The following is a 26953-nucleotide window of genomic DNA, read 5'->3' on the forward strand; positions in this document are numbered from 1 at the left end:
AAAGCAGCCTTTGTATATCCTGCCTGACGTTCGTATTTTCACAAATTATATAGTCTGGCATATTGTAATTCTGCACCCCCGATGTATTTCATTTATAATCGATATATTTATTTATACATTTATCATCGCGAGACGATTATCACCGGGCTATAAAACACGGGGATTTAAACGCGACGCTTGCGTTACACCGAGGCCGGTTTTCGAAGAGCGCGTCGATCGATTTAATCGCGCGACAAAATACGTTTAACGCGTTATCAAATAATCAGATCTCGTGGAACAATGGTCGGCCGGATTAACCGCGTATATTATTCGCGGTTTCCACGACGGGCATGTGAACCCCTTCGGGCGTGAGCTCGAGATAAATAATCGCTCTCCGTTTCGTAAAGTTTCACGAGTGCTCGCGGTACATGCGAGTACTCCGGGTACTTATGGCCGTATTTAAAGTGTATGAATTTTATGCGCGCCAAACGCCCCGTGTTGCACGCGCGTTCGCTTATAAATCAACCCGGCCGACATTCTCTATCGCGTGTAACGTGCACACGCAGGAGTTGCCGCGCGCAGCCTCTCTTCAACCTTTTCTATCTACCCTCCGGTGACGCGATGTGCAAACTCCATTATAGGAATTTTCCCTCCGTTACGCGAAGGCTGCAGCAAATATTTTACGATCGATCGATCGGCTAAAGGGAGAGAAACGGCTCTCTCGCCGGCGCGGCCGACGCCGACGTTCGCCCTCCGTAGGGCGACCGAGGCAAATCGAAGCGGATGCCGCTTGCCTGCTCGCGTTACGATAGGTCAGCGTTGAAATTCAAAGCGGGCCTTCAAAGAACCCATTAGCCGGCACAAAGTGACATAAATCGCGCTTAATGCGGTATGACCGCGCGTTTAATGGCCAAGCAAGATTATCACGGTAGCACTTGAGGATAAGCTGCACTTAAAAATGCGCCGCTAATTTTACCGCCGTCACCTTAGAGCGACGCTCACTTTCCGATTGCGAACCTTCTATTATCTTTCAATTGAGGAATACATCGGATTTCGTGTATTTTACTCGCGTTTCGCGTTTTATTTGTTATGAAAACGCGAATCGCTAACTGTGCCCTTTATTTTTTATGATTTATATAATAGTACAAATTTCCTTCGAAACAGAAGATCGTGCCGAGGAGAGAAAAGCTGCATCACTGACGGAGTCGAGATTAATAGCGTTTCTCGTTCGGTTTACACTGACGTGAATTTATGATGCCACTAATGCAGTTACCTCGCCTTAAAGTAATGATTTTTTAAACCAAAAGCGACCGTTTCTTGGCACCGTGGCGAGGATTGGCGTGAAAAAACTGGGACGGTGCATTACACGTAATTCGCAAAATGTAAATTACAAAACCCCATTAGTAAGCGGCTTATTTATTTTACATTAAGTGCAAAATTATCTAACACGACAATTTTCCAAATATTCCAAATTAATTTTGCATTTCCACAGACTCCACAAATTTCGACCCTAAATTTCATAATTTTCTCGATTTTGTGACTTGCTCGATAATTATCGTGCTTCATTGTACAGAGTTCGATCATAATCAATCTGTAAAATAGTAATAATATTATAGAACAATTTTGAGGCTCTAAAGCGATCTGTTAAAACGCTTATCGACAAATCCGCTGTTGTTTCTGCTTAATTCAAGCAGATTTAATCATTTAAAGCCCTTAGTGCCGCGAAACTTGTTGACAAAGGTGTATTGTCCTGATTCAGTACAGCACTTTGAGTTCACGTGCTCCATCATGTAATAATAATCGCATATCTTTTAGATTAAACGGGATACAAAGCTATGATGTTTACACGCAGCTAATATCGAAAATAATAATAATGCATTTAAAATCTGGTAAAAACCTCAATAAGCGAGGGCAGAAGCAAGACAGCTAAAAGAAACGCCGATTTTCACCGATGTCGTAAAATTCATATCAAACAGCGTGATGTATAAAAAGTCAACCGAAGGGGAGACTTTCGGGAAACTTTAGAGAGGGACACGTTAGGGAAATTGACGGGCGACAAATGGCCGTTACGTGGCCGTACCCTTCTTGTCTCGTCTGAGCAGAGAGCCGCGGAATATCAGTGAAATTGCCGCTATCTCCGCCGCGCGGAGCGGAGCGGAGCGGCGCCTCATATTCGACGAGTTTCTCCTCCGGCCTGGGCGCGCTTTATGCTATTGCGGAAATGAGGAGGAAAAGGTAAGAAGCGGGTAGAAGGATAAGTTATTGCTCGTCGAGGTATGCGGCTACGTATTTCCTTATACTTCCGCCTCGCGCCAGCATCTTCCTCCTCATTCCGGCGTCTATTGTCGGCCGGATTACCCGCTGAAGGGTGTTCATGAACGCCGGCGGTATTGCATCGTCCGTCTGGATTTAAATCCCATCCATTTGCGGCCGGCAAATCTTGTATAATCGCAGCCGGCAAAGCGTATCGCTCGACCTGACGCTTCATTCGCATGAGCGGCGTCTCCTCCGCGCGTATACCTTCCTTCTCGTACAATCGCCAACTCGTAGATAATGGGCTACACGGGGTGTCTCGAAACTGCCAGGAATCATGGGTCTTTTTAGCATTCTGTTTTTAGCCGAATCTCGATAGAGCGAACATTAGCCTCTCTTCTAGTTTCTTAACATTGAACTATGTATAAATATATATTTATAATCTTTATATCGAAGCTTTGTGAAAATTGACAGTCGATAATTGAAAACAACTATTGTTGTCTTGGTATTTTTATTCGGAAAAATATCGGTTTTGAAAATTGTCAGTGAATTTCTTTTCAAATTATCACCCACGCGTTTTGGATCACCCTGTATACCTTGCCAGGTATATCGGCATTGTGTGCAAGTAGATCAGGATTAATGAAACTTTCCTCCGGGATGCATATCTTTGCTCGCGGAAATGATGATTCCACGAATGTATTAGATTACTCAACCGTTATATACAGTTGCGTATTTCTCGCGGATTCGGCAGCGTTGTTCTCCGTCCTTATGACATAAAGCGAAATGGTCGCAGACGGTATTTTAAAGTAAAGGGTCAATTCCGCGCGTAACTCCCGCGTTCCTGACATTCCTCGCAGTCTGGCACCGTCGAGCGTGAAATATTTTCTGCTCGAAGAATACGGAAGAAGCGTTCGACGGAGAGTGTCTACGCAATCGACTTGTCTCCTCTGCCTATTTCATCATATCTCCCGCTTTCTCTCCATTTCCTCATTATTTCCCGTTACTTACCTGACGGAATCACTCGCGGAGCGTCTCGCGAGTCCAACTCGTCTCCGCGTAAAATTCTCGTCCCCGACTTCATCTGTTTCACGCAAGCGAGAAATAATGATCGACCGGCTTTTTTACGCGATGCATGTCCACTCTCGATTTCAAAAGCGTGACACTCGGTGTGGAACGAAGGGTGACGGGAAGGCGGTGGGAGACGTGGGAGAATGGGAAGAAGAGAGATGAATAAAGCGGAGCGCGGAGGAGGATTCCGGAAGCTGTGCACACAGAAATAGAGGAAGCGTGGGGGACGGAAGGAGCGAGACGCTCTATCTGTTGCACGTTGACCGGGGGGATCGGGCCCCCCGGCCCGACAAGCAACTCACAAAGGAACAACTTTGCGCGAGATGATCTTGTTTACGTACCGGGTATCGATTTACCGAGATCGAGGTACTCCCGCACGGACGGGCTCAGGAATCCGGGCGGCACGGCCGGCGCCTCGTTGGTCGGATTGTTCCTCTCATCCACGGGATCATCGTAGTAATAGTCGTCCTCGTCGGGATCGAGGGGCTTCGCCCGTTTCGACACTTTGCTGGCCCGACCGCCACGCGCGCCGCCTGTAAAAGCAATTTTTAGCTGCAAAATACATCTAATATGACATATGAGTGACAAGCGTGAAATTTGAATAAATTGAAGCTAGAACGTGGAGTTAAGCAAATGTTATCTCTTAACACACATCACGCGTTAAATTTCTCACGATTTATCTCTGTAATAAAGTTCGTGGAAAAAACTCCAAATTTATACAGATCTGTCTTGCTTGTGGTCAAGGAGGATTTAATAGTCCAGATTTTCTCGATATTTAAACATTCGAGTGTCTTAACCCTTAAATGCCACACCTCTCAAGAATCTCGTAAATGACACATGGGGTCTAAAAGACCCCAGCATGAAAAATGTCTCCTTACTTATTGATTGTTTGATATTTAGTTATGAAAATTATTTTTAATGTTGTTCAAGGCTTAGAAAAGAGAATAAAATGCTTATATTGTTAAAATTTCAATTTCAACATAGTATAAAAAATTAAGTAAACTTAGTACTGCTAAGTGTACAAACGGATAGGTCAATCACTTAACTATCATCAATGGGAGCATGAGCTCCATTTTTGGGGGGAACATTTGAAAATATATCGATGTAAAGGGTCTGGGGTCCGCTGGACCCCGGGTGGCATTTAAGGGTTAATTTGCGGAAGTTCGAGTCCATCGGAAGATCTATCGCGCCTCGAGACTAATGGCTCTGTTATCCTTTTAATTGCATGTGTCCGCGCGATTTTCTCTTCCTATTAATTCGCATGATAAAAATGCTCCGCTCTGTTTCTACTATTATTTCCTTCTTGACGAGTCCAGGTCTCTCCGCGAGGAGAGAAACAAAAGTTTCCCGGAGACCGGGAAAGAGAGGCGAAGGAAACGCCGTCGCCTGGGAACCTCCGGGGGTGTTGGTCATTTGAGCAATCTGAAATTTAAAACATTTGAAAATCGTGGCCGACCGTCGCGACGTAGCTCCCGAAGGTAAACAAATTTTTAGTCTTTTTAATTCATGCGGGGGAATGTTTAATCGATGTTGTTCATCAACGCTGTTTTTCCTCCGGGAAAAACGCGGGCGCCTAATGCCTTCCCTCCTTACCTTCCCCCCGATGCAGATGCACAGTGATATTTGCGTTCCAGATGCGCTACGTTCGAACGTAGGATTCTTCCTATTGTATGTACGTTCTCGCGCTGACTATTAATACGCGGGTGGTAATTTTCGCGAAACCTGCGCCGAAACATTTCGCGCTTAAACGACGACACGGCACCGCAGTGTGCCTTTGACAAACGTCAAATTTTCCGGCTTCTTGTCAAACATTCAGTAACTTCGTACACCGTACTGCGTACGAAACGCGATTGCCCGATCGAGGAGCGGTAATAGCGGTAATTTAACGACGAGGACCGGTCGTCACGACTGAAAATTAATTAGCTCCAAACTTCCGAAGCGTATTAATTTCGATCAAGTGCCAGCCAATGTGCGGCTCGGATCACCTCGACCGTGTGTAATACGCGAATATATCTTGAATAACGCTGAGTCGAGGAGCCGGTGCGCGGTCGGCAGGGTAACCGTAAAACTTTCGGCGGCCCTCTCGTCCGCAGGTGTGTATATCTCGCGAAACTTTCGCGTCGCCTGTGCCGCGTGAATGGACGAAGTTCCGTGTCGGCCGACGAACTGGGTCAAGTCTCGAGAGAATCTTGAGTTTGGCTCCTCGAATATAAAAGTAACCGCCGCCTTACTTCGACTGCCATGAAGATAGCCAATGAGAGTTGCACAGCCGAATGAAGAGATGAAGATATTTAGTATCGAGGATTAAGGGGTGGTTCCGAACGAAGCTTTTAGGATCACGGATGCGGAATAAAATTTTATTGCTTGGTCCTTGATTAGGTTAACCATCGATCGACGAATCATTATCGTAAAAATTAAGGAGGATGAAATATTGGATTATTTACGACCTAAGTGTGTTGACGTTAATATCAAATATTTCTTAAACATGAAAATTTTTTTCACATTTTCGCTTTTTATTTCGCTCTGTGATTTAACGCTAATATATAATATATTGCACTGATATAGTGCATACAAATTTATAAACATTGATGAAGCTACATTCCCATTTCTGAGAAGCGAACTCTTCCACTTGGCAAACGAAATTTAAAAGTTTATTTAAAAGTTCGATATTGTGAGAATTGTTTTATTAACGTTATTACGAATGCTGTTAAATTGTTGTGCGTTGCTTTTCTACATACACCTAAATACGTATGTCACTCGCCACATTAATTCACACAACTTTTTTGGAAGTTTCTTTATAAGATTATAAAGAAGAGATCTGTAAGTAATGTTCTTTTTTAAACATGAGAATAAGAAGAATTTTTATCATCTTAAACAGTTTTCTAATATCCATTTCCACGTGGATTAACTTTAATCTCGGTTCAACTTACTTTTTATCTGTTTTTAATTTTCAAAACTAGAAAAAGATAAAAAGTAAGTTAAACCGAGATCAAAGTTAATCTGCATTGATAGAAATGGACATAAGCCAAAGAGCAAAACAGTAGAATATCTTCTATTCCGTTTGTCATATCACAGATTTTCATTTATAGACGTGAAAACAATTTGTCGTGCTTCTCACGCAGTTACACGCAACCGTACAAGCGAATCCATGATTAACGCGATAAATTCGACCGCGTAATCGATTCGTAATCGCGCTATGAATCCTTAGTAGGGCGTATCATAATCGGGAGGGCGTACGTGTGTTACGCCAGTTTACGAAAGCTCAGCAGAATCCCGTGTTCATCCTATTTGATATCGGCCGCGGCGGCGTCCGTGCCGCGGAAGCTAATTAATGGCTCATCGACGAGCCGAACTTTATCCGTCAAAACGCCGCGGTTTAATTCGCGCTCGCGGACAATGCATCCGTATATACACGTACGAGATTTGCGATCGCGTCGCTATATGTTGCTGATTTTCTTTCCACTCCTTCCTCCCCGTGGCCGCTGGTCGCGCGTGAAATACGATTTTAATGTTACGCGAGGTCTCGAAAATGCTCACTGTAAATACTATTAAATGTTGCGAAATGTTTCCACCCGCGTGCAAATCGAATGCTGTTTAATGCGCTTCAACGTGCGCGATAAATTTTCTCGGTTTAATTTTTTTTTTCCGAGACAATGTGCATAACGTCGGAGAGTAATCGTTACGATTGCGAGAGTTTACGCAGATGACTGGCACGTTCCTTATCGTCGCTCGTTAAATGCCGCTCTCTCTAAAGTACGATCTTTGCACAATTTAACAAATGCAGTCACTTTGCCTCTCGTTCCATCGGCCGTCGATCGTTCAATAACCCTTTATAACGGCGTCGCTGAGATTATTATACGATATCTGTGTCGCGGGTATTCCAGCCCCTTTGAAGTATCATTACTTCTTCAGCTAGTTTTTACAATTTCGCTCGTGTCGTCCGTAGCTTCATTTCGCTACGTATTTACTTTATGCCGCTCGGCAAAAGGTGGATCGAGTTCCGGAGTATAATAAATATTGTCTATCTGTCCTCCTCCGTTTCCCATTAAAGGAGCAGAAAGGAGCGTGGAAGAAAAAGAGTCGCGCGCGACGTAACTATTTTCCTGCGTTTCGCTCGACGCGCAAATATCCCAGGGAGAAACGGCGTTTTAATATCACATTGCAGCATGAAAATTCACCGAGAACCGGACCGGCGGAGAGGGAGAACCCGGGAACAGACATGTCGGTCGGTGGAGCTGGAGAGCTGCAAAGGAATCGGCGAGAAAAAGAGAGGAAAAGGAGAGAACGGCGAAGAATGGTGGGAAGGGAGGAGGGGCAGGAACGAGAAACAAAAGTATGATCGCGTTTTACCGCACACCGCGTGCGTGCGTGCCGCGTGGGAAAGCCAGCCGGCCATGCATCGTCCGTCGGAAAAAGCGTCGATGTACAAACACGATCGCACGCTAATTCTCGTATTTATCCGCGCGCGACGCCGATCATGCACGCGCGGTCATCGAAACGCAGCTCTCTGGCCGGACGGGGGTCAAAGGCGGGGATCGCGGCGCGGCGCGGCGCAATGCGACGTGTGGGGATGATGCACCACGCCTATTATCCGGACATCGTGTTCCCGTGTACGGGGAACCGGCTTAAAGGACGTTAAATATGTATGACGGTATTGAATTATGTTGACCCCGCGAACTTGGCGCGTTGCATTATAGCAATCGGCTTGTCGCCGATATTTCCGTACGGTAACTCCAACGAGTTCGTGCAAAGATCCCGGAGGCGGCTATGATCCCGAGGATGTAGGATGTAGGAAGGACTGTTATCCCCCGGGTACCACAGTTTACGTCGTTACGCGAACACTCGGCCCGAGAGATCGATCGCGCGGCGGAAGCCACGTATAAAAGCGATGCGGTCCGCGATTTTTGAAATAAACGACGGATTTCGGATTTTCGCGAATTTATGAGACGGTGATGCGCGCCGCGCCGCGTTTTCCCCGATATCGGATGATAAAATACGCGGGCGCTCGTGCAAGTATCGGACCGCGGGATCAAATAACATTTGTTATATTAAACGCCACGGATAAACAGGTGTAATTATTCGGGCCGGTCTGGTCGAATGCCGAATAATTATCAAATGCGTACCGGCGGCAGAAGTAGGTATTAAACGTTCTCGACCCGAACTAAATTACCGCGGCGGGGTGTGTAATAACGTATGCATGCGTGGATGCTGCGAATCGATTCACCGGCCTGCCCCGAGGACGGCGCGAATGGATGAATTAAAAAAAAGGAAGAAAGAGAGAGGGGGAGGGAGTTTCTATTTCTGAGAGACAAATCGGGATGTGATGTCGTCGCTGCGCGCCGCAACGACCCCGGGCCAGCTGTCTGCGTGTGATAATTAACTATCGATCGTGCCGCTTCTCCATTAGCCGCTACATTTTCGATGGCCTAATTATTCCCTTGTTCGTTCTCTCACGTTGGACGAAACGCCGCGATCGACGCGCGCTTAAAAACGGGGAGAATAATCACTGACGCAAAAAGTCCCAAGTTCGCTCGACCGCTTTCAGCGACTCGGCAAGAATCGTCGAACAAATTGCGAGAAACCGCGAGCAATTGGCCGTCGCGTAATTATTGATTAATGTGAGTCCAGAAATTGCTTTATTCACAAAATTTCCTATAAATATGGTGAGAATTTTAGTTAGTGTTAGAAAAAAGAATTTTTTTTTAGTCGAGAGCGCCATAGAACACTGTCACGTTACGATTGCATATATCGAGAAAGGTACACATTTTGGGCCTTGGGAATTTTCGCATACACCATAAAACGATATATTGAAGTTGGATTGAAACGTACACTGAAAAAAAAAAATACTTAGATCCAAGAAAATATTTTTTCACATAGTACCAATGGCTTATTTACTTAATATAATCACATATTTATTTAGAATTAGATTAAGCCATTTTGGTACTATGTAAAAAAATATTTTCTTGGATCTAAGTATTTTTTTTCAGTGTATATCGTGAAATAAATAAAGATCTTTATCATTCACAACTATTCACCAATTTACTTAGCAAATTATTTAGTACCATCTAGGCATTATATTACGTCATTAGCGAAATTTGTCGCCGACTTTTGTATAATTTGAATCAAATAAGATCAACAAGATCGCAAAATGCAGCCCAACAGTCTTTTTGCATCTCGGACGTGTTATTTAAATTCCGATGCTTAGGGTCGATTCCTAGCCGCTCTTTATATACGCAGCGCGTATTGTACGGATGAAAAATGGAGAAGAATCGTAATCGTAAAAATACATATCCGGCAGCGGCGCGGCGCCGGGATACGAAAGGGAGATGAAACCGCAGGCGCGATAACGCCATGGATAAATCGCAGTAAATACGATACCGCGGTAAACAGTAAGCGGCGGTAAACCCGCAAAGGAAATACGAGGAGACAGATACCGTGGATAAAGGAAGCAAGGGGGGAGGGTAATGCTCGTTTAACCGATAGTCGTGTGCTCGTCCGCCCTTTCGGATCTCTTTAAATATCCTCTCAAAGTATATCGACGCGCGAGAGAGGGTGAAGCCCGTCATCTCTCCCGATCTCCCGGCGATCGAGCGGCGCGCTGTGAAATCTCGTATCCCGCAACCTGACCGAGAAGATACGATCTCTCGCGTGTATCGGCCGTAGGCGTCCGCGACGTCAGACAGCGACTTCGCCGCTGACTCTGCTAAAAGACGTCACCCCGGAAACGAGACACCGTGGAAGGTGGAGTCGTCTCTCCGGTACGCGATGAAATTCACGGGGCGGTCGAGAGGACGACGAGCTCGGAGGGAAGGTAGCTGGAGGAGCGTTTCTCTCTCTTTTTCTCTTTCCCAGCTACGAGAGCGAGTTGGAGCGACGTGCAGCCCGGGCGATAAGGGATGAGGAGAGAAAATAGAATGGGAGAGAAGGCAAGAGGAAAAGAGAGAGAGAGAGGGAGGTCGCCGCGCGGTGTTTACGACGACGAGGAGGAGGAAGAACCTTTTCGCCATGGTCGTTTAGAAGGAGGGCCTTTTAACAGCGCAAAGAACGATCCACCGCCTTTGTGCTCCCTCGCCTCGTCCACCAGCTATCGAGCCATTTAACTGTGTGTGTCTGTGCATCCTGCGCCCCTACCCCCTTATCACGCCCGACTATCCCCTCCTTTGACTATTCCTCTCGTTTCCCGCGTCTCCATCGTTTCTCCGAGTCTTGCGAGTTTCATATTTCTTCAGCGATACATTTGCGCCTCGAGATGTTCCCATAGGCAAGCTTTCGTTATCAACCGTTTATTGTTTGTTGAAACGCATCAATTATTTTATAATCATGATTCTTATAATCGTTAATATACTTCTCTACAGTACTCTGTAGCCTTAGATTTATTTTTGGTGATTTTAAAACTGTTGTATACTTTTCGGCTTCAAATTTCATCACTGGTCTGTTTCTTAATATTATCCCGATTGTAGCCCGTCGCTCTTTGCGCACGTGTATACGTAACATCGCAAGATTTCTTGTCAGAAGGTATGTAATTACGTATCTGTTGTACCAACATCCCCCTCGCGTGCAGTAGACGGAGGTACCACGGTTGAGGGTTGTGCTATGCGCGATCGAAGTTACGATTTTCGTGTTCACGATGAAATTTCAGACCGGGGACGGCCGTTGGGGTCGACGAGGGTGTCGACGCGCAAAAGGGAAGACAGAGAGAGAGAGATAGAGAGAGGGGGGGGTGCACGGGATGGAAACATAGACGGAACGAGCGGCCGATGCTTCGGGGCTAAAACGCCGGCAGAGCAACGAGAAGTGGATGGAGGTGGGTAAGCAGGAGGAAGAGAAGGTGAGCAGTGTGCGGGAGGGGGTTTCGTTAAATAATTAATCGATCCGAACCACCCGACTGCCGAGGATTCCTTCCTTTTCCTGGTTCCGCACATAAACGATGCATTTTCTGAGGTTTTCCGGCCAAGCGGGATGATGAGTCGAAATGGCTTTTATATACGCATTGAATACGTCGAATACGACGAATGCGTATCGTATTTTTCTCCGCGAAGACAAAATACAATACGGACGAATAACGACCAAAGGATGATCGAGGCTCCCTCGGCTGTGAAATACCTTTTTATCGTTAACACTAGAACTACCAAAGGTGTCAAAATAAACTGTTTAATATTTTTTAATAATTTATTACTTATTTTTAAAATGTTTTTATTTCTGAAAATTTCTTAATTTTTTCTCTTTTTTTTTCTAAGATTTCTTCGGTAGAAATAAATATAGATTAATCTCCGGTAGTTCTAGTGTTAAATGCTGGACATCTTTCGGACATTAAAATGTAAATTTTAATTTTTTTGCGTTATTAAGACGCAAGAGATTAAGATCCTTTTTTTTCTTCCATATTTTTGGATCCTTGTCATTAAACTTCGGATTTTTTTTTCGGTCGAGTAACTCATTGTAATTACAGCCTGGATCTCCTCGCTCTCTCTCCCGCGTTACGTAATTTCGCTCGGGACGGACAGCTGACGGTTTACGGCGCATGATAAAGCATAATGATAGCGTCATTATTATTAAATGCGTAATGACGTTTATGGTTACGCTTGCCGGAAAGAAAAAAAATCGCTTAACCGTGGCACCGTCGACGCGCGGAGCGATCTGATATTAATGACCTCCATATTTTGAACTCATTAATCTCGCTAAAATACACAGTTAGTCGGTAGCATAATACGACCGAACCGCATTAACTTGTACAAGCGTATCGTGAATAACACACTAGGCACGTTCCGCGGTCTGTGTCGATTCATTGCGCGCGCGGTGTCTCTCTTTCCCCTCCTCTCTTTCTCTCCTGCATTAGGAGTTATTACAATATTTTAATTTTTAATCGCCGCTGTGTATTATACGCCGTATAATTAATCGCCAGCAGGTATGAATAAATGAGGCACGCATTGCATTTGTGAAGCGAATGAACCACGCATGCGCGATTGTAAGCGTTGTTTGGAATTAACAGGAGAAAATCTTCTTTTATCGTAGTAGAACCTTTTTCTAATAAAAATCTCACGCGAATATGGCATCGGCGTGGTGCCCGCCATAATTTCGGTTATTATCTCGCGACAGTAATACCTAAGATTTTACATCCTTTGCATACACACACGTTATTTTACGTAATCCGTAATCATATACAGGAGCCGCAACTTATCGCATTAATACCGATAGAAATACGAGTTCGTACACTTTCTAAAAAAATCCCCGGCTTGATACCTTTAGCTAAGATCATAAATTAATCAATAAAACTCAATAATTACGTATTTTATTATTAAACGAAATTAATGTAATACAAAACTATAATATTTTTATAATATTTTTTTCCAACGATTAAGTACTGTATGCACGATGGTTCATAAGTAAATCTCTGTTTCCATTTTCGTATTTAAGTCAGGCTCGCAGTGGTTTCGTTGCGTTTTTGAAATTAGCACATTTTAGCCCGCAAATCCTGGTGTCTGCGCGAACTCAACATTTTTGTCGGAAACGCCTCGGCATTTGGTGACCCTTCCTCCGGTTTTCCGAGAATGACACGGACAGCAAAAACGTGCATGTCGACTAAACATGACAAGGTGGATGCCCCGTCGAGCGCAGGGACGCTTCGAAAGTTTGGCTAATTATTCCATAAAGAAAAGAGTGACGAGGTCGCTCGGAGTCGGAGTTTCAAAGTTACGTCAATTCAACGATTTCGAACTTAACTCGCGCACGGGAGCGCGGACGCGCCACTTTCCGTGGTTGGAAAAAGTTTCCTCGGCGCGCCGTCATAATCAGTGAAATGTCCACAAAGAAAATAGCGGATATTATAAAGTGCGGGTTCTTTCGTACACACATCCATGGAACAACAAGGAAGACGCTTATCTTCAAGAAACTCTCCAGAGAATGTATCTTTTGTTATTTTTTTATTTATTCGAAATAATGGGTCTGTTTTCTATTGCTGAACTCTGGCTGTCCTAGTTCAGAGTTTATCTATCACATTATAATATTCCAATAGGAAACAGATATTCGGTAATTGCTGTTTGAATTTTGTTTTCACATAATTGCTCGATATAATTAAATCCAACAGAAATAATTACGAATATAGACGCACACAAAAATCAATTTATTTCACTTTTTGAAGTTTAAAGTCCGGGGATTAAGTATGATTAATAGTTTTCGTTTTTCCAAGTCAATCTTCTAATCTCGAGAATGATGACATTTTAATATTTTCACTTTAAACTGTGATTACGCAATGAAATACCCAGTGAAGAGTGTCTTATAGTGAAGAGTTCCTTATAAACTCGCGCATAATTTCTGTCGCGAGGGATTAACGTCCGGAATGAGCTTGTAACGGCCGTCTTGTTTTTCGTCAGTCAGTTGAAAGCTAAGGGATTAGATCTGCGCTTAACAATATTCCCCTAAATTGGCCTAAATGATACTGCAAAACGGAGCGGCAAGTTTTTAATGAAAGTCGGGCTAATTATTAATAAAAGAGATGTTACAAAATTAAATTTTGAAACCAGGTAAAAATTAGAAATATTTGTTACTCATTACTATGGTTTATATATTTTTAAAAGCTAGTTAGTTTATCCGGCGCGCGATGTTGAATAAAACTCGCATCTATTCTATAGTCGTACTTTTCTTTTCGGATTTTCTCTTTCTTTATGTCGCGAGACCCTCGTCAAGATTATTAGTGTTACGTTCCGGCTGATCTCGGCCTGCCGGTCCAAAGTGTTACTCTTTAGTTTTGAGTCTGATGTATACCGGCAAAGCTCGGGATAGAGCGCTGGAGACGTGATACCACAAAGAAATTGTGATAGCAATACTCTTGAAAATATATTGAGGTAATGATAATAATATGATAATATGCTGAAAATAGGTTTGCAAAAAAATGAAATTGTAATGATAATGCACTGAAATATATTGAAGTAATAGTAATACAAAAATAATATGTTGCGGGATCAGCGTGGGCCCAAAGGGGTATCTGTAGTTCTAGTTGTTTAGAAAACATTTGGATATTTATCTGTTTGTCGCGACCGAGTACTCAGTACTTTTGCAAGTAGCTTATTCTAGGGCTGCGTTCGAAAACTTTACTCGGATGCATACCGCGTCGTTCTATCTTTGTTACTTTCAATAAAAATTGAACAAGGACAGAACACGCGCGCGCGACGCTGGTGTGCATCCGAGTGAAGTTTTCGACACAGCCTAGAAAGTGAACTGAGTGTGTTAGAATATTTAATTTATCGCGCCGATTTACTCCTCGGTTCCATCCGAAGTATCATCGAGATAATCTAATCTTTAGTATACAGAGATTGAGCATAAGATCTTTTCTTAGAATTGATAAAAAGAGGCAGGGTTTCTAACAAAAGGTTGTATACGTGCCACAAATCTATAACATCCTACACGGAGATAATTTTTTGTTATATTTTACTTTTAAATTCACTACAAACTTGGGACAACTTGGCAACCAAGGAATTTTAAAAATATACAAAAGACATTTTACAAACAACGTGATAAAAATTATAATACCAAGCAGATTGGTAAATTTTGAAAAATTATTGAAATTTCCTAGATATATTTTAGTAAGATTAATCAAATATATTTTATATTTTAATGAAATAGATATTAATATTTCTTATTATGGTGGATATTAATCAGAATAGCTCACATAAAATTTTTGGTGGTACTTGTTGTCCCACAACTACCATGATTTCAGGGTAAATTTTAAGAGAAAATTCTCTCCGTGTATGGTAACGCAATATGATGTGAAATTTAACGCAAGCGGATTTAGTAGTAACGTCGCACTAGTAACGCTTTTCTCTCTAATTTTCTCAATTGTATAATAATCAAGGGTGAATCGGACTCCAAACACGCGCCACGACAGCGTGGGAAAGTTAGCCTTCGGCAAGCACAGTAAGTTAGGTTAAAGCCAGCGAAAGTTAGCCAGCACATGCGAGCTTTTAATTTAAAATCCGGTTCACCCTTTGGACCGATTCACCTGTCGTTACTCTACGCCGCGCGTTTAATTTGCGGTTTCCATGGAGATGCAGCAACGGGGCTCCGCGAGTGCACGAGCGGCGCGCGAGCGAGCGAGCGAACGAGCGGGACGAGGGAATGAGCTGTTTTTTTTTATGTAGAAATCAATAAGGTTGAATTTGTATAAAAAAGAAGAAAGGAAACCGGGGATGGAGACGCGGAACACGCCCACGCGTGCGCGCGAGCAAAGTGCGGAAGCGAAAATAAAAACGAGACACGGGGCGCTTGATTTACATTGACAGTGACGAGTCATCTCGTAACAGCACTGCAGTAACGCGCGCGCGGTTTCGCACAAAGCCTCTCGCGGCGCCAATGTAGGGCCCTTGTTCCCTTCTTTCTCGCTCGGCGAGTCCGGCGTATTTCTCGTCGCTTAGTATCAAGGCGAATAACGCGATCTCATTGTTTGTCAAATTTTCGGCACGTCAAAACCGATCGATGGCCGTGAGTATTATTAGGAGATCGAATCCTTCGGAAAACACCGAGATTAAATTGGAATTAGTGCGAGATTCGTGTTACGTTATTACTGAAGTTTTTATGAATGTAAAGAGGGACCGCGATCCAGACTTGATGCGATTGCGAAACCGTATTAACGTTTATTCCAGTCTGGTTAGATCGTCCGGTACGTCGCAAATTATGTGTCAATAAAAGTCTTGTCCTATTATATAAAGCAGATTACATCTCGGTGCGGTGCTCGTAGACAGCGGTAATGGGAGGGGGAACCTTTTTATAATGACGAGCGTTATCCGGGCGAATTGCAGACAATGCAGACACCGCTTGGCCCGTCTCGCAAGAGTATCGCCGTTCGATCCGCTGCGAGTGGCATCGTTAAAAGCACGAGCGCTTAGGCACGACATCCTCACCGGCGCGGCGTCACGTCATGGGCGCACATGCCACGAATTTTTTATATCGGTTGTGGCTGCAATAAACGGCAGCGAGTCTAAACGGTAACAAGGAAAATTGAATTTTAATGGCAATTTTTAAATAATTTCAATAACGAAAATAGATGTGAAAACCTTGTAACTTCACACATTAAGTGATTTTTTGTTTATCTCTTGTTACATAATGTATGACATTAATAATCATTGAGCTCAACTCGACGGTAAAAAAATAGTTTTTATCACAATTTGAAAGAACAATATGTCGCTCAGTATCTCTTCTTTTTTTAATCACGTTAACAATAATCGCGATAGAAACAATTTGGTTTTTCTGACTTTCAAATCATATTAACGTTTAATTAAAATTTACCTCGGACGGAATAGGCTCAGTTTCTGTGTGTTAGTTCTGCTCCAGCCAAACCTGGCGCGAGATTGAATACGATATTAAATACGCTATCTTTAATTGCGCGGTTAACGTTTTTTGAAATAATTATTATTTCAATGAGTAAGCGTCATTTTGTGTAAATGTGGTTAATGTCCTGGAAAATTTCAGCAGTTAATTTCTCGCCATCCAGAGACATCGATTACTAACGAACTTACAGTCTCTTCACGTACGCCGCGCACCTCGCGCGACGATTGCGTGAGCTCGCGGCGTTGCGTTTGCACGCCGTACGTGACCTCGCGCTCAATCGCGAGCCAAACGGACGGAGAATTCGAAGCGAATCGCTTCTCTGGCGGTCTTAGGACTTGGATGTCCTGGAGGAGTGCTTGTGCTTTTCGATCTCTTATCCCCGCGGCCAGTGACTCTCTTAAACGATCGTCGATGACTCGGCACGCGTCGGCCCATCAATTCCGCGCTGCGGAATCATCTTTTTTAAACGGCTGCATCTCGCATACGCGGCGGCAGCCGAAAAGAATGAAAATGAGCGCCGGCGCCTGACCTCGGGACGTCTACCGCTAACTTCAGGGGCGCCGCGAAAATGAGGCAACGAAGATTTATCCTCGGATAATCGCCCGAGATAAATCTTCCGCAGTCGGACCGCGTGATAGATGGTGTTCCTGTAACGAGTTCGCGCTTGTAATGCGACCGACAGCGCGATGCATTACCGAAGTTTTTTCGCGGGCGAATCGCGAGCCCCTTCTCTCTTTTCGTTCTTTTCAGCAAAAATTAATTGATTCGCAGCGTTACGCATCATTCTCTCGCGAACTCCTCGTAACTAGCCGAAGCAAGTCAGTTATTTGTCTGTTCTGTGCGAATCTATTTCAGTTTCAATTTTACTCCTTATCTGAATTGAACGAGATATTTAATTTCTGTAAAGCTAAAGTATACTTAATTTTCGTATAATTTTTTTTTTTTTTTTAAGTTATTGGTGACCAACACTGAATTTTTTGCTTCGTCGATCATCAGTGTCATGGAGCGATAGTAAAAAAAATTAAATATTACATATATTTTTAATGTAACTCAACATTATAAATTCAATACTATAAATTGTATTTCACACATTGTACTTTTTAATATAAGATCATCTCTAATCTTATATGAACGGAAAATCAGGTTTTTTACGGTGAATGTGTTAATCAAGTTTGATTTCTCCTGCAGAGATAATTTTTCTCTTCTTATAACAAAAATTTTTCACAAACCGCGTAATTCGCGGGAAATATTATTACTCTTTATCCGAGGATTATATTCGCGTCTATACTGTGCACCGGTTTCCGTAGAAATTCTAGATCAAGAACTCGCCCAGCGCTTCGGGGGAACGCGCGCGTAAGCTCACAGAATACCGAACACTTCATCCCGACAGTTTCCTTCTTGCGTGCTCGAGAGAGGAGTTCAAGGATCAAATACTCGCGCGCGTCCCTCTTGGCGCTTTCGCGGACCTTTTGCAATGCCGACGAGAGTACGGAGTAACGGCGCAAGGAGGAAAGAAGCGAGTGATGTATTAGATGCGATATGCGAGGAACCGATACTTCAATGCCGTTTTATAGATATACGATAGAGTGCCGAATCCAGATATTATCGACTTCCCTCGACATGCGTATAACCTGCGCCGCGATGCTTGCACGAGCTTACGAGTTCTGAAACACCGAATATATTCTTGCTAGACAATGTGAAATTTACATATGCAGTTTGTAACTTGCTCCAGCTGATTTTGATATTTCTGTCTTCGATACAAGCGGGGCAAAAGCGTATCTTAATCCAGGATATCTAGAGTATCTATTTAAGGGTATCTTAATTAAGGGTAGGAGACTATCTCTCTGAGAATGAAGATTTGCACATCGTCCGCGCGATTCTCGCCAAGTTCGATTTGATTCCCAATCGCATTGTGGGGTCAGCTCCAGGTGTTTGTCATCCTACACGCGAACGTGAATGGGGACGTGGCGTGACGTCGGCGTCGTCGCGACGACGTAGCGCGGTTTCCCCGTAGGAGCAACCGAGGAGGCGCGCCGTGGCATAGGAAAACAGTAATCATGGAGTAACTCGTTGGAGATGAGGACTCGAGGCACAGGGAGATAGATAGAGAGAGATAGAGAGAGATAGAGAGGAGGAGAGAGAAAAAGACGTGTTGGATCGAGTTGGCTGTACTGTAATACGAGTCGCAATGCATACAAATGTCATTTCCACCTCTCGAAGAACGACTCTCCTTCCCTCTCTCCCTCCTTCCTTCCTCCTTCCTTCCTCCTTCCTTCCTTCCTTCCTTCCTTCCTGCCGCACGATTCAGCTGTTCTCTCGCACAGGATATTCCTTACTCTATCAACACGCTCCATCGGCTAGCGTATCTGCAAGTGCTCGCGCGCGTACCGAATCCGGTAACAATGAGACCTAATATCGGCTACCGAATTATGCATCCTCTCCTTCTGCAACTTCGAATAAGATAGGGAGGGGGAGACGACAATGTCGATAGAGGAGGCACGAGGCACCGTCGCCTTTGCGTCCAGCGGGAGTAATCGAGATCGTCGTTACCGCGGAATCGAAACCGGCGAATTTTCCGTCCTGTCGGCGAGCTGCGAGGGAAACGCTGCGCTGTCGTGCGATATACACGGAAATCCCGCCGTCCACGTATCCCCGAAACGAGGACGAGTTTCTGGACAAAAGGATACGAGAAGGCGTCCCGCTTAACGATTCCATTTTCGAGCGTGAAAACGCTCGCGCCCGCCGCCGGATAATGGAACTCGCTGTAAAAGATTTTGCTCCGCTTTTGTCGGCGCTCCGTGATAATGATGTTTTTATTTGGTCGACACTGCGATCGAATCGAACGGTCGCGCGATCTCGCTGTATCGAGATTTAATTTATCGTGGAAATTAACAGAACGACGAATTGAACGACGATGAATAGCGGTTTTCAGAAATCTCGAAACCGCTCGCGAAGAAGCAAACGCGAAAAATAAATCTCAAGCTTAAAGGGCGTCGTTTTGAAAGTATATCAATATGTGCTTTTGGATGATCATAGTGATTGCAAGTAATCTAAATTTAGGCGCAATGAATCTAAAACATCTATGTGCAATACGTTATAATAAAACATGTACATGAACGTAAATAAACAACATAAAATAAGTATATGTTCGGAAACGAGAGAAATACATTTGTCGCAATAGCAAGTTCCTAAATGTAACAAACTGTATAAAGTGGCAGGCTGTTTTTTCATTGCCGCCGCTGTTTTGTATAATGTACTTCCCTCGACGTTATTAAGTACATGATATAGCGCGGCTCACGCATACACGGCAATAATGAGTGTCATAAAAGAAACAATGCGACCAGACGCATCGAATGCGGTTGCCGCGTGCGAGGTCCATTAGCGAAGCGCGCGTGTCCCCGTCGAGGGAGGAAAAGAGGGAGTGAGGGAAAAAAATATGGAGCCACCTGTGCATCTCCAAATGTAATTGTATCGCGGAATTCAAAGGCAGCTCGTCACGCGGTAACGAGGTGTAATGCAAATCTCTGTTTTTCATTTTCGCCACAGTATATTGTCTCGTATGCAAAAAAGCGCACATGTTTTTCTCTTTTTTCTTTTTTTTTTTTTTCAAGAAGCACACTTCCGACACAGTGCTTCCGATTTGTTCCAGCGACGCACACTCGCGCGATACTCTCGCGTCAAGCGGACTTTCGCGTTACGTGCAATTTTGTAAGAAACATACCATCGGAATTCTCGTCATTTTTTTCCTTAAGAAGACATGAACGCACATGCTTCGTTTTTTATGTCTCCTAACTTCATAAGAGCATCGCGACTCAATTTGCACTCGCGTTCGCGTTTTTATAACGAACGAGCGCTCCTTTCCTCGACCGAGAACGCGTTGTAAACCCATTTCGGCAACAGACGTTTTGAACAGGGTGTTAATCGCTATTTTGGAGGCACTTTGGAGGGAAACGGCGCCCCCGGTGGATACGGGGGAGACAGTTTCTCCTCGCTATTTAATCTTATCCTCGGAAGAGTCTCAACACGTGTTACCTCCAGCCATCCGCGAAAGCGGAAACGCCCGCCTCGACCCATATTCTGCACAACTAACGTCATTTGAAATTACGAGATAGGTGTCCTCGGCTGGAAACATTAGCTGAAATTAACGGCACCATGTGCTAACATCGCTAACAAGGTTTCAAGCTTTCCTCAAGCCTGGAGGACGCGTAAAAGGCGATGAGTTCGCGAATCCGTAAACGGACTCCAGAGACACGCGTCGATCGCGATCAAAAGGCGCGTCTCGCTTCTTCCGAAAGCTCCTCGGAGAGTAGATCCGCGCGGATCTCGCTATATTCTCTCGGTGAGATCCGCGGCTGAGCACACGCGTAAGGGCACAGACCATGCCGGTTTATTTGACAGAGAACCGCAACGGGGCTAAGACCTTACGTAAACGCGCCTCACGGCCTTACGTAATCCGCAATCCGCACGCTGGAGTTAGACGCGCGGCGGTGAAAGATCTCGTAACGTTGCAACGCGAGAGCGTAACCGAGTGCAGTGTCTCTCACTCTCTCTCTCACCCTTTTTCTTTCTCTTTCAATGAACATTCCTCCGTCTTTTGTTAAAATTTGATTCCGCGACCGTGCGAACCGTTTTGTTCGTTTCGTTAATGCTCAACGTCCGTGATTTATCACTCGCTCTCGTCTATCCAGGAGCTTCTTGACGCCGCGCGGAATTAAGTTGGTGCGGCGCATTCTACCGCGACTTCCGTCTAATTACTCCCGGCACAATAATAACGGAGTAAAATATTCATCGTTTGTTGTTTACTGTTACATTCGCGTCGAGGTAGGCGTTGGTACGAAAGGTTAACCCGTTCACACGCGTAAATCTGCCGGCGATTTGATAATGATATACGTATTCCCTGGAAATGTACAATGTACTGAAAACTTAGGGCATATAGAAGGTATATTTAGAGTAATATCGAAGAGGAAATACCCAGAGGACTGACTTTCGCGCGAGGATATACTGCTTTATGGTTTTACTACCCCGTTGCGGTCTTCATCGCGCTGCGGTATAACTACCTACCCTTTTCTTCCTTTCAAAACTAGCTTCGTATTCACGTGGCAACACGTGGCGCGAACGGAAAGGATCTCGGGGCGCTCGGCGTTACGCCGTCGTACGCGTGTGCGGCTTCTTCCTCTCTCGCGCCTTCGCGCCTTCGCGGCAGTTTTTCCCGCTCGCCCCAAGATTTCCGAGCGAACCAATCCGGGTGAAAGAGAGCCGCGACGTAAGCGAAATCGTACACGTAGCGGCGTGAGCGCGATTTCCGCGCGCTCGCGGCGACCAGAGCCGCAGAAATCGCGAGTGCGGAGGACCTATACGTGTAGCATGGCAATCGCGCGGCCCGTTACAATGCTGCAGGAAGACCGGAGAAGAGAGCCGGGAAGAAGCAGAGAGAAGAGAGAGAGAGAGCCTGAAAGTGGCCGCCTCGAGGTCGCAGCTTCATTTGGTTGCAGAGCGTCACGGCATCTTTTTTTTTCTTTCCTCCCTTTTCCTTTCGCGCGACGCGTGCATAATGCAGCCGCCCTCGCGCTGCTAGTTGCCGCGCTTATTACGCCGTATATGCATAACAAAGAAAAACTTTGGACGGACGACATCCGCCGCGCCGCGTGTGTCGTTTGCCAAATCGCGTTACACACGGCGCCCCAAATGATCCTCGGGGCACAGATGGCCGCGAGTGAGATTCTCATCCCGCGTGTCTCTCCTTTTCCTCATTTTCTCGCGGCGCCGGCGCATCAAAATAATTTGCGTCCACAACAGGATCGATCCACGACGGATGAATTACGCGAGCTATCGGGGAATTCTCTTGGAAATCGCGCTTCTTTATTTCTCTACAAATTCTGAGGGAAAAAAATGTACGATATAAATCAATATCCGCGGATTATAACGTGCGCGCTTTGAGACACTTATATCGGATTTAGCCGAGCGGTCAGTTCCGGGAACGTCGTTAACGAGCGTAATGGCCTCGACTATACCGCGGCTTGTATTAAGTACTTTCGCTTTACACCGCCAATTAGGGGCTTCGCGCTGCGCGCTGGTGGGATATTGGTCCGAATTTAGCGGGTATTATGTAAAATGTAAATGCTGGCCGAATGGCAGGCCGGATACAAGTTATCCGGACGGGGCTGTAGTCGGAACAATTACGACGGATTAATGCGTTTGTCTCTCGTCGGATTCTTTTTACGCGGCGTTTTAATTAGTCGCCGAGAAAGGCTTGAATTATCGCCCGACCCGATGGCAGTCGCGGGGCAATGAATAGCGACAGGCGGGATAATTATTCGGACAATCGTGGCGCTATTGTTACGTTTTGATGGCCGTGTCGATTATCCCGACCGAGACGCGGATAATTTGTTCGCGATGGCCCGGCGATCGGATAACAATTTGTCGACGCTGATGGAAACAGAGTTAACCCGAGGGACAACGCCCGCAGGAAACGCGCGTTTATTAAATTTCAGCCAACGATGCGGCGCGGGCGGACTATATCGGAGTCGTTTGTTCGCTGGAAGATTTGCACGAGCTGGAAGAAAAGCTATCTCTTTTTCTTTCTCTCGTACAAACGTCGCGAACTGTTTAGATTCAATTTTCCGTCGAACATCTTTCTCTGTAGCAATTTCTTTCAGTTCGAATATTATATTATTATAATATGCGGAAGAGATTAAGCAAAAATACTGTTTCTCAGGGATCGTTTGTCGCGGAAAGATCTCGTGAGAATTAACATTGTCTCTACCTTAGAAACGTCCGCAATTCTCGCTTATTTTTTTTAATCGTCGCGGACATTCGCGACGTTGTCTCCTCGCGTTGTATCTTCGTGGCATTTTTCGGAAACACCCTGTGAACGTATAATCGACGCCGGTCGACCGCGAAGCTTTCCTAATCCCTCGCAGCCACGAAGGAAACGACGTGAGTTCGTGGAAGTCGTAAGAATCGCGGGATGATATAAGACTCGGAACGCCCCTTCCCTTCCACGCGCACGTAGCCTGGCCTTTAATGACTTTCTAGGCTAAAAAGGAGACTTCGGAGTCATTGCACGGCCGTGGAACGATGTGCATGTAGGTGCCAACAGCTAACAGCCGCATACAGTCGATCGTTGCCGGATATTTTCCGCTCGAGATCGTCTCCGCCGGGTCATATAATTACGCCGTCCGTGATAAAGGCGTCGATTCGCGATAGCCTAGCGACCCGAAGCGTAGATCTCCGCGAGCGTGCCTGAAATTTTAGCGTGCGAACGCTAATACGAACGTCGAGTTAGTTTCTCCTGGGATTTTATACATCGCGACGTGAGCGAGGTGTCGGGTGGGAATGCCGCGCGACGAAGGCCAGTCGTGCCCCCGATCTTGGAATTTCTCGCTTGAATATCATTCGCGGTCTACGTTTGTGCAGTCATTTATATGCAATTTGTTTGGTCTAACGAGATAATGGAATTTATCGGGGGAATTAACGTAGGGAGCGTCGTGTTATTCTCGCGCTCCGTTCCCGTTGAATTATGCGTTACGACGGACGTAGATCGGTGCGTAATCACCGTTCTGATAAGATTTTGCACGCCTCAGTGAAGCGCAATTAGTTATTTTGCCACGTAAGTGATAAATCGCCGGAGTTTTTAGCCGCCGGGACGTCGGGACTACGTAGCGGTCAAACTGCACGCATTCATCCTTTCCGCCGGAGCAGGAGCAATCGCGCGGGTGATTTATGGGTACTCAGGTACGAATCCACTAACAAGAAGCTCTTCCGTCAGACGGCGTAAGATATTCGGTTATTTAACCGATTATCGCCTGTTCCTTAACAGCGTCTTTCTTTTACGAAATGTGAAATATTAACTGATGACTCGCGCGCGTCCCGTATTTATTTTATTTAAATCAAATTATGTATATTCGATTATTTTATATAATGATAATTACATTAATTACTTTTCTTGATTTGCAAGACGTCGAGAGAGTTTATTGGAAATTATACTTCATAATTTATGTAGTCGTTTCCTGTCGATGTGTCGTTATACGAATTTTTTACGACGAGAATTATAATCGCCAAAACCGGAAATCTTTGTCGACGTAAAAGGACATAAATCTTGTCCCGGTAAGCCTTGATCAAAACGTACGAACGAAGCGTTCGGCTCCGTAACTCCTTCGACTTTCCGGTATCTCTCCTGCTTCTTTGTCTTCTTCCTCGAGGGCGACAAGAAGCGTGACTCGTTCGTCCACGTTTGCGAAGCGCGCCGGGAGAGAGTGCTCGGCGCTGCGCCGCATCGAAATTCCGCCACTTGACACGACGACGGCGTTTCACAACGCTAGCCGACGGCTTCTTGCGCAGCCAAGACTTTGGTTCCCGCGATGAAATTTCGCGAGGACGCGCGTCCGCTAATATGTCCCAAAAAGGCCGACGACCGAAAACCGGCGCGGAGGCACGACTCTCCGCAAAATCTCGCGGCAAGAACCCTTTTTCGTAATAGCACATCGAGGCCCGCGCGCTATTAAAGTTAGAGACCTCCTTTGCATACCGAGATCCCGCAAATTGGCCCGGATTGCAATTTAAGCCGCGCCCCCTCCCGCTTTCGAAACTATGACGAGAAATTTGGGTCTTCGACGTTTCGCAAATATCTCGCTAAATCGTGGGAGATCAACCGCGTGGAAGATCAAGGTGTTTCCTTGTGCGAAAAAGTGCACTTACTCTTTGTATTTCTATATTTCTCGCATCTTATATTCTGCTCATAATTTAGGAACAGATGAGTTTCGCAAAGGCATTTCCGCTAGAGATTCAGGCTAGAGAGAGTCAAAAAGAGAGAAAAGAGAAAGACGTTCCGAGTTCCGCGATGCTAACCGAATTTTGTAACGATAACTCTCAATTTGTTTTTCGGGCGCTGGAGCAAATTTCATGAATATTCTATCGGATGAACCGCCGTTTCCGGTTTTTCATATTGTTTGTCCTGACTTCGATTACGCTACGTCTCGAATACATGCAATTGTATACAAAATCGTGGGTAGGACAAAATCGCAAATGACGGAACGGCGGTAATAAGAGGATCAACAAAGTGGAGAAGTGGAGAAGGAGATAGGGTGCGCGTGGTTGCGACTGCGACGCTAATCGGATTCCCGGTGATTTCCAAATCCTTGGAAATGAATTAGTAACGGACTTATGTGCGCGCGTTAATACATCACGTCGCCCCGATGAGAGGCTTAAACGTAGACACAAATTCAAGAACCGAGCAACAGGTTACAGGCATAGTCGTTCTAGTCGAGAGAAATGCTCATTGCCGACGTCGTTGCATCGCCGAGGGTGAGGGCGGCGACGGTGATGATCGCCGATGTCGACGACGACGACGTCACCCCGTATATTTGTTCGGCACACTGTTACTCCCGCGGGAACACGGTCCTTTATTCGAGCGGGGCGGACATAATGGAATGGAAATAGGGGGAAACCAAAAGAATCTTGACAGACGATCGATTTCCTTGGGCGATGCTTAAAATAGCATGTTTGAAGGCTCTGCCGTGAGAAATGGAAATGGTGGACGAATCGCTACGGCTTCGGAGAAGCTCGTAAAATCCATCAGATTGCAGGCCGCGCGATACGATGTCTAACGTATACGCAGATTGAGTGACTATCGCGCTCCATTACGCCATCGCGGCCTGTTATTTCATATATTTTGCCATGTCTTATACTCTATTCCATTATATAATATATATTACATTTCATTCCGTTCTATCATTTTAACGTTGCTATTCCATCTGCTTGCTGCGATGTTCTGCACTTATCGATCATTACGACTTGTCTGACCAGTATACTGTCAGTTTCTACTACTTCATCGACGGCTGGCTCCCGATTCCTCGCCGCTCGTATCCAAAACAACACACGGAGCTTTCGCAACGCGATCTGACGCAAGACGGACGTTCGGCATGCTTGCAAATTGACAAGTTAGGCGAAACACACGTCGAGCTCGTTAACATTATAATACGGCAATTCTAATGGCGAGTACGACGTGCTGTTCGGCGCCGCGCGTCATCATTATCCGCGCGGTTTCTATCTTCAATTCATCTCCGCGTCTCGTCCTCGGTTTCTCACCTCCGCGTTACTACTTGTGCAATTTAGCTATATACGCGATTTGTTTCCCCGAGTTTACCGCCTTGTGCGGTTCCGGAGAATGGAGAGTTGCGCGGAAAGTCGCAGCAGCTCCATGTGTCCCCCCTTACGAGGTTCCTCGGGGACGCGACGCCGCCGGCGAGGATAGAGCGCGCGACATAATGAAAGAACGTGCGTGCGGAAGATTGCGTCGTGTCGGGTTTGAAAACTCATTCACGAAGGCTCGCTCTTA

General features: G+C 45.3%; 2 protein-coding genes across 7 annotated transcripts in view; one reads left to right on the forward strand and one right to left on the reverse strand.

The window, feature by feature from the left end:
• The window catches only part of Qin (tudor domain-containing protein qin), a 143000-nt gene that overhangs the window by 88724 nt on the left and 27323 nt on the right, over window positions 1-26953 (forward strand). Inside the window, exon 1 of one of the 6 annotated variants that reach the window (XM_071791291.1) lies at window positions 11084-11128. The exons of 4 other annotated variants lie outside the window; for them this stretch is intronic. In XM_071791291.1, coding sequence (XP_071647392.1) covers window positions 11099-11128 — 30 coding nt within the window. In that variant the 5' untranslated portion in view covers window positions 11084-11098. Of the gene's footprint in view, window positions 1-11083; window positions 11129-26953 lie in introns of those variants that run through there. One more of the 6 variants, XM_071791292.1, reaches the window with a different exon arrangement.
• The window catches only part of LOC139820783 (uncharacterized), a 55446-nt gene that overhangs the window by 11002 nt on the left and 17491 nt on the right, over window positions 1-26953 (reverse strand). The window contains exon 2 of the mRNA XM_071791310.1: window positions 3642-3833. Within this exon, the coding sequence (XP_071647411.1) occupies window positions 3642-3833 (192 nt within the window). The remainder of the gene's footprint in view (window positions 1-3641; window positions 3834-26953) is intronic.

This window comes from Temnothorax longispinosus, chromosome 10 (genome assembly GCF_030848805.1).
Source record: "Temnothorax longispinosus isolate EJ_2023e chromosome 10, Tlon_JGU_v1, whole genome shotgun sequence".
NCBI lineage: Eukaryota > Metazoa > Arthropoda > Insecta > Hymenoptera > Formicidae > Temnothorax > Temnothorax longispinosus.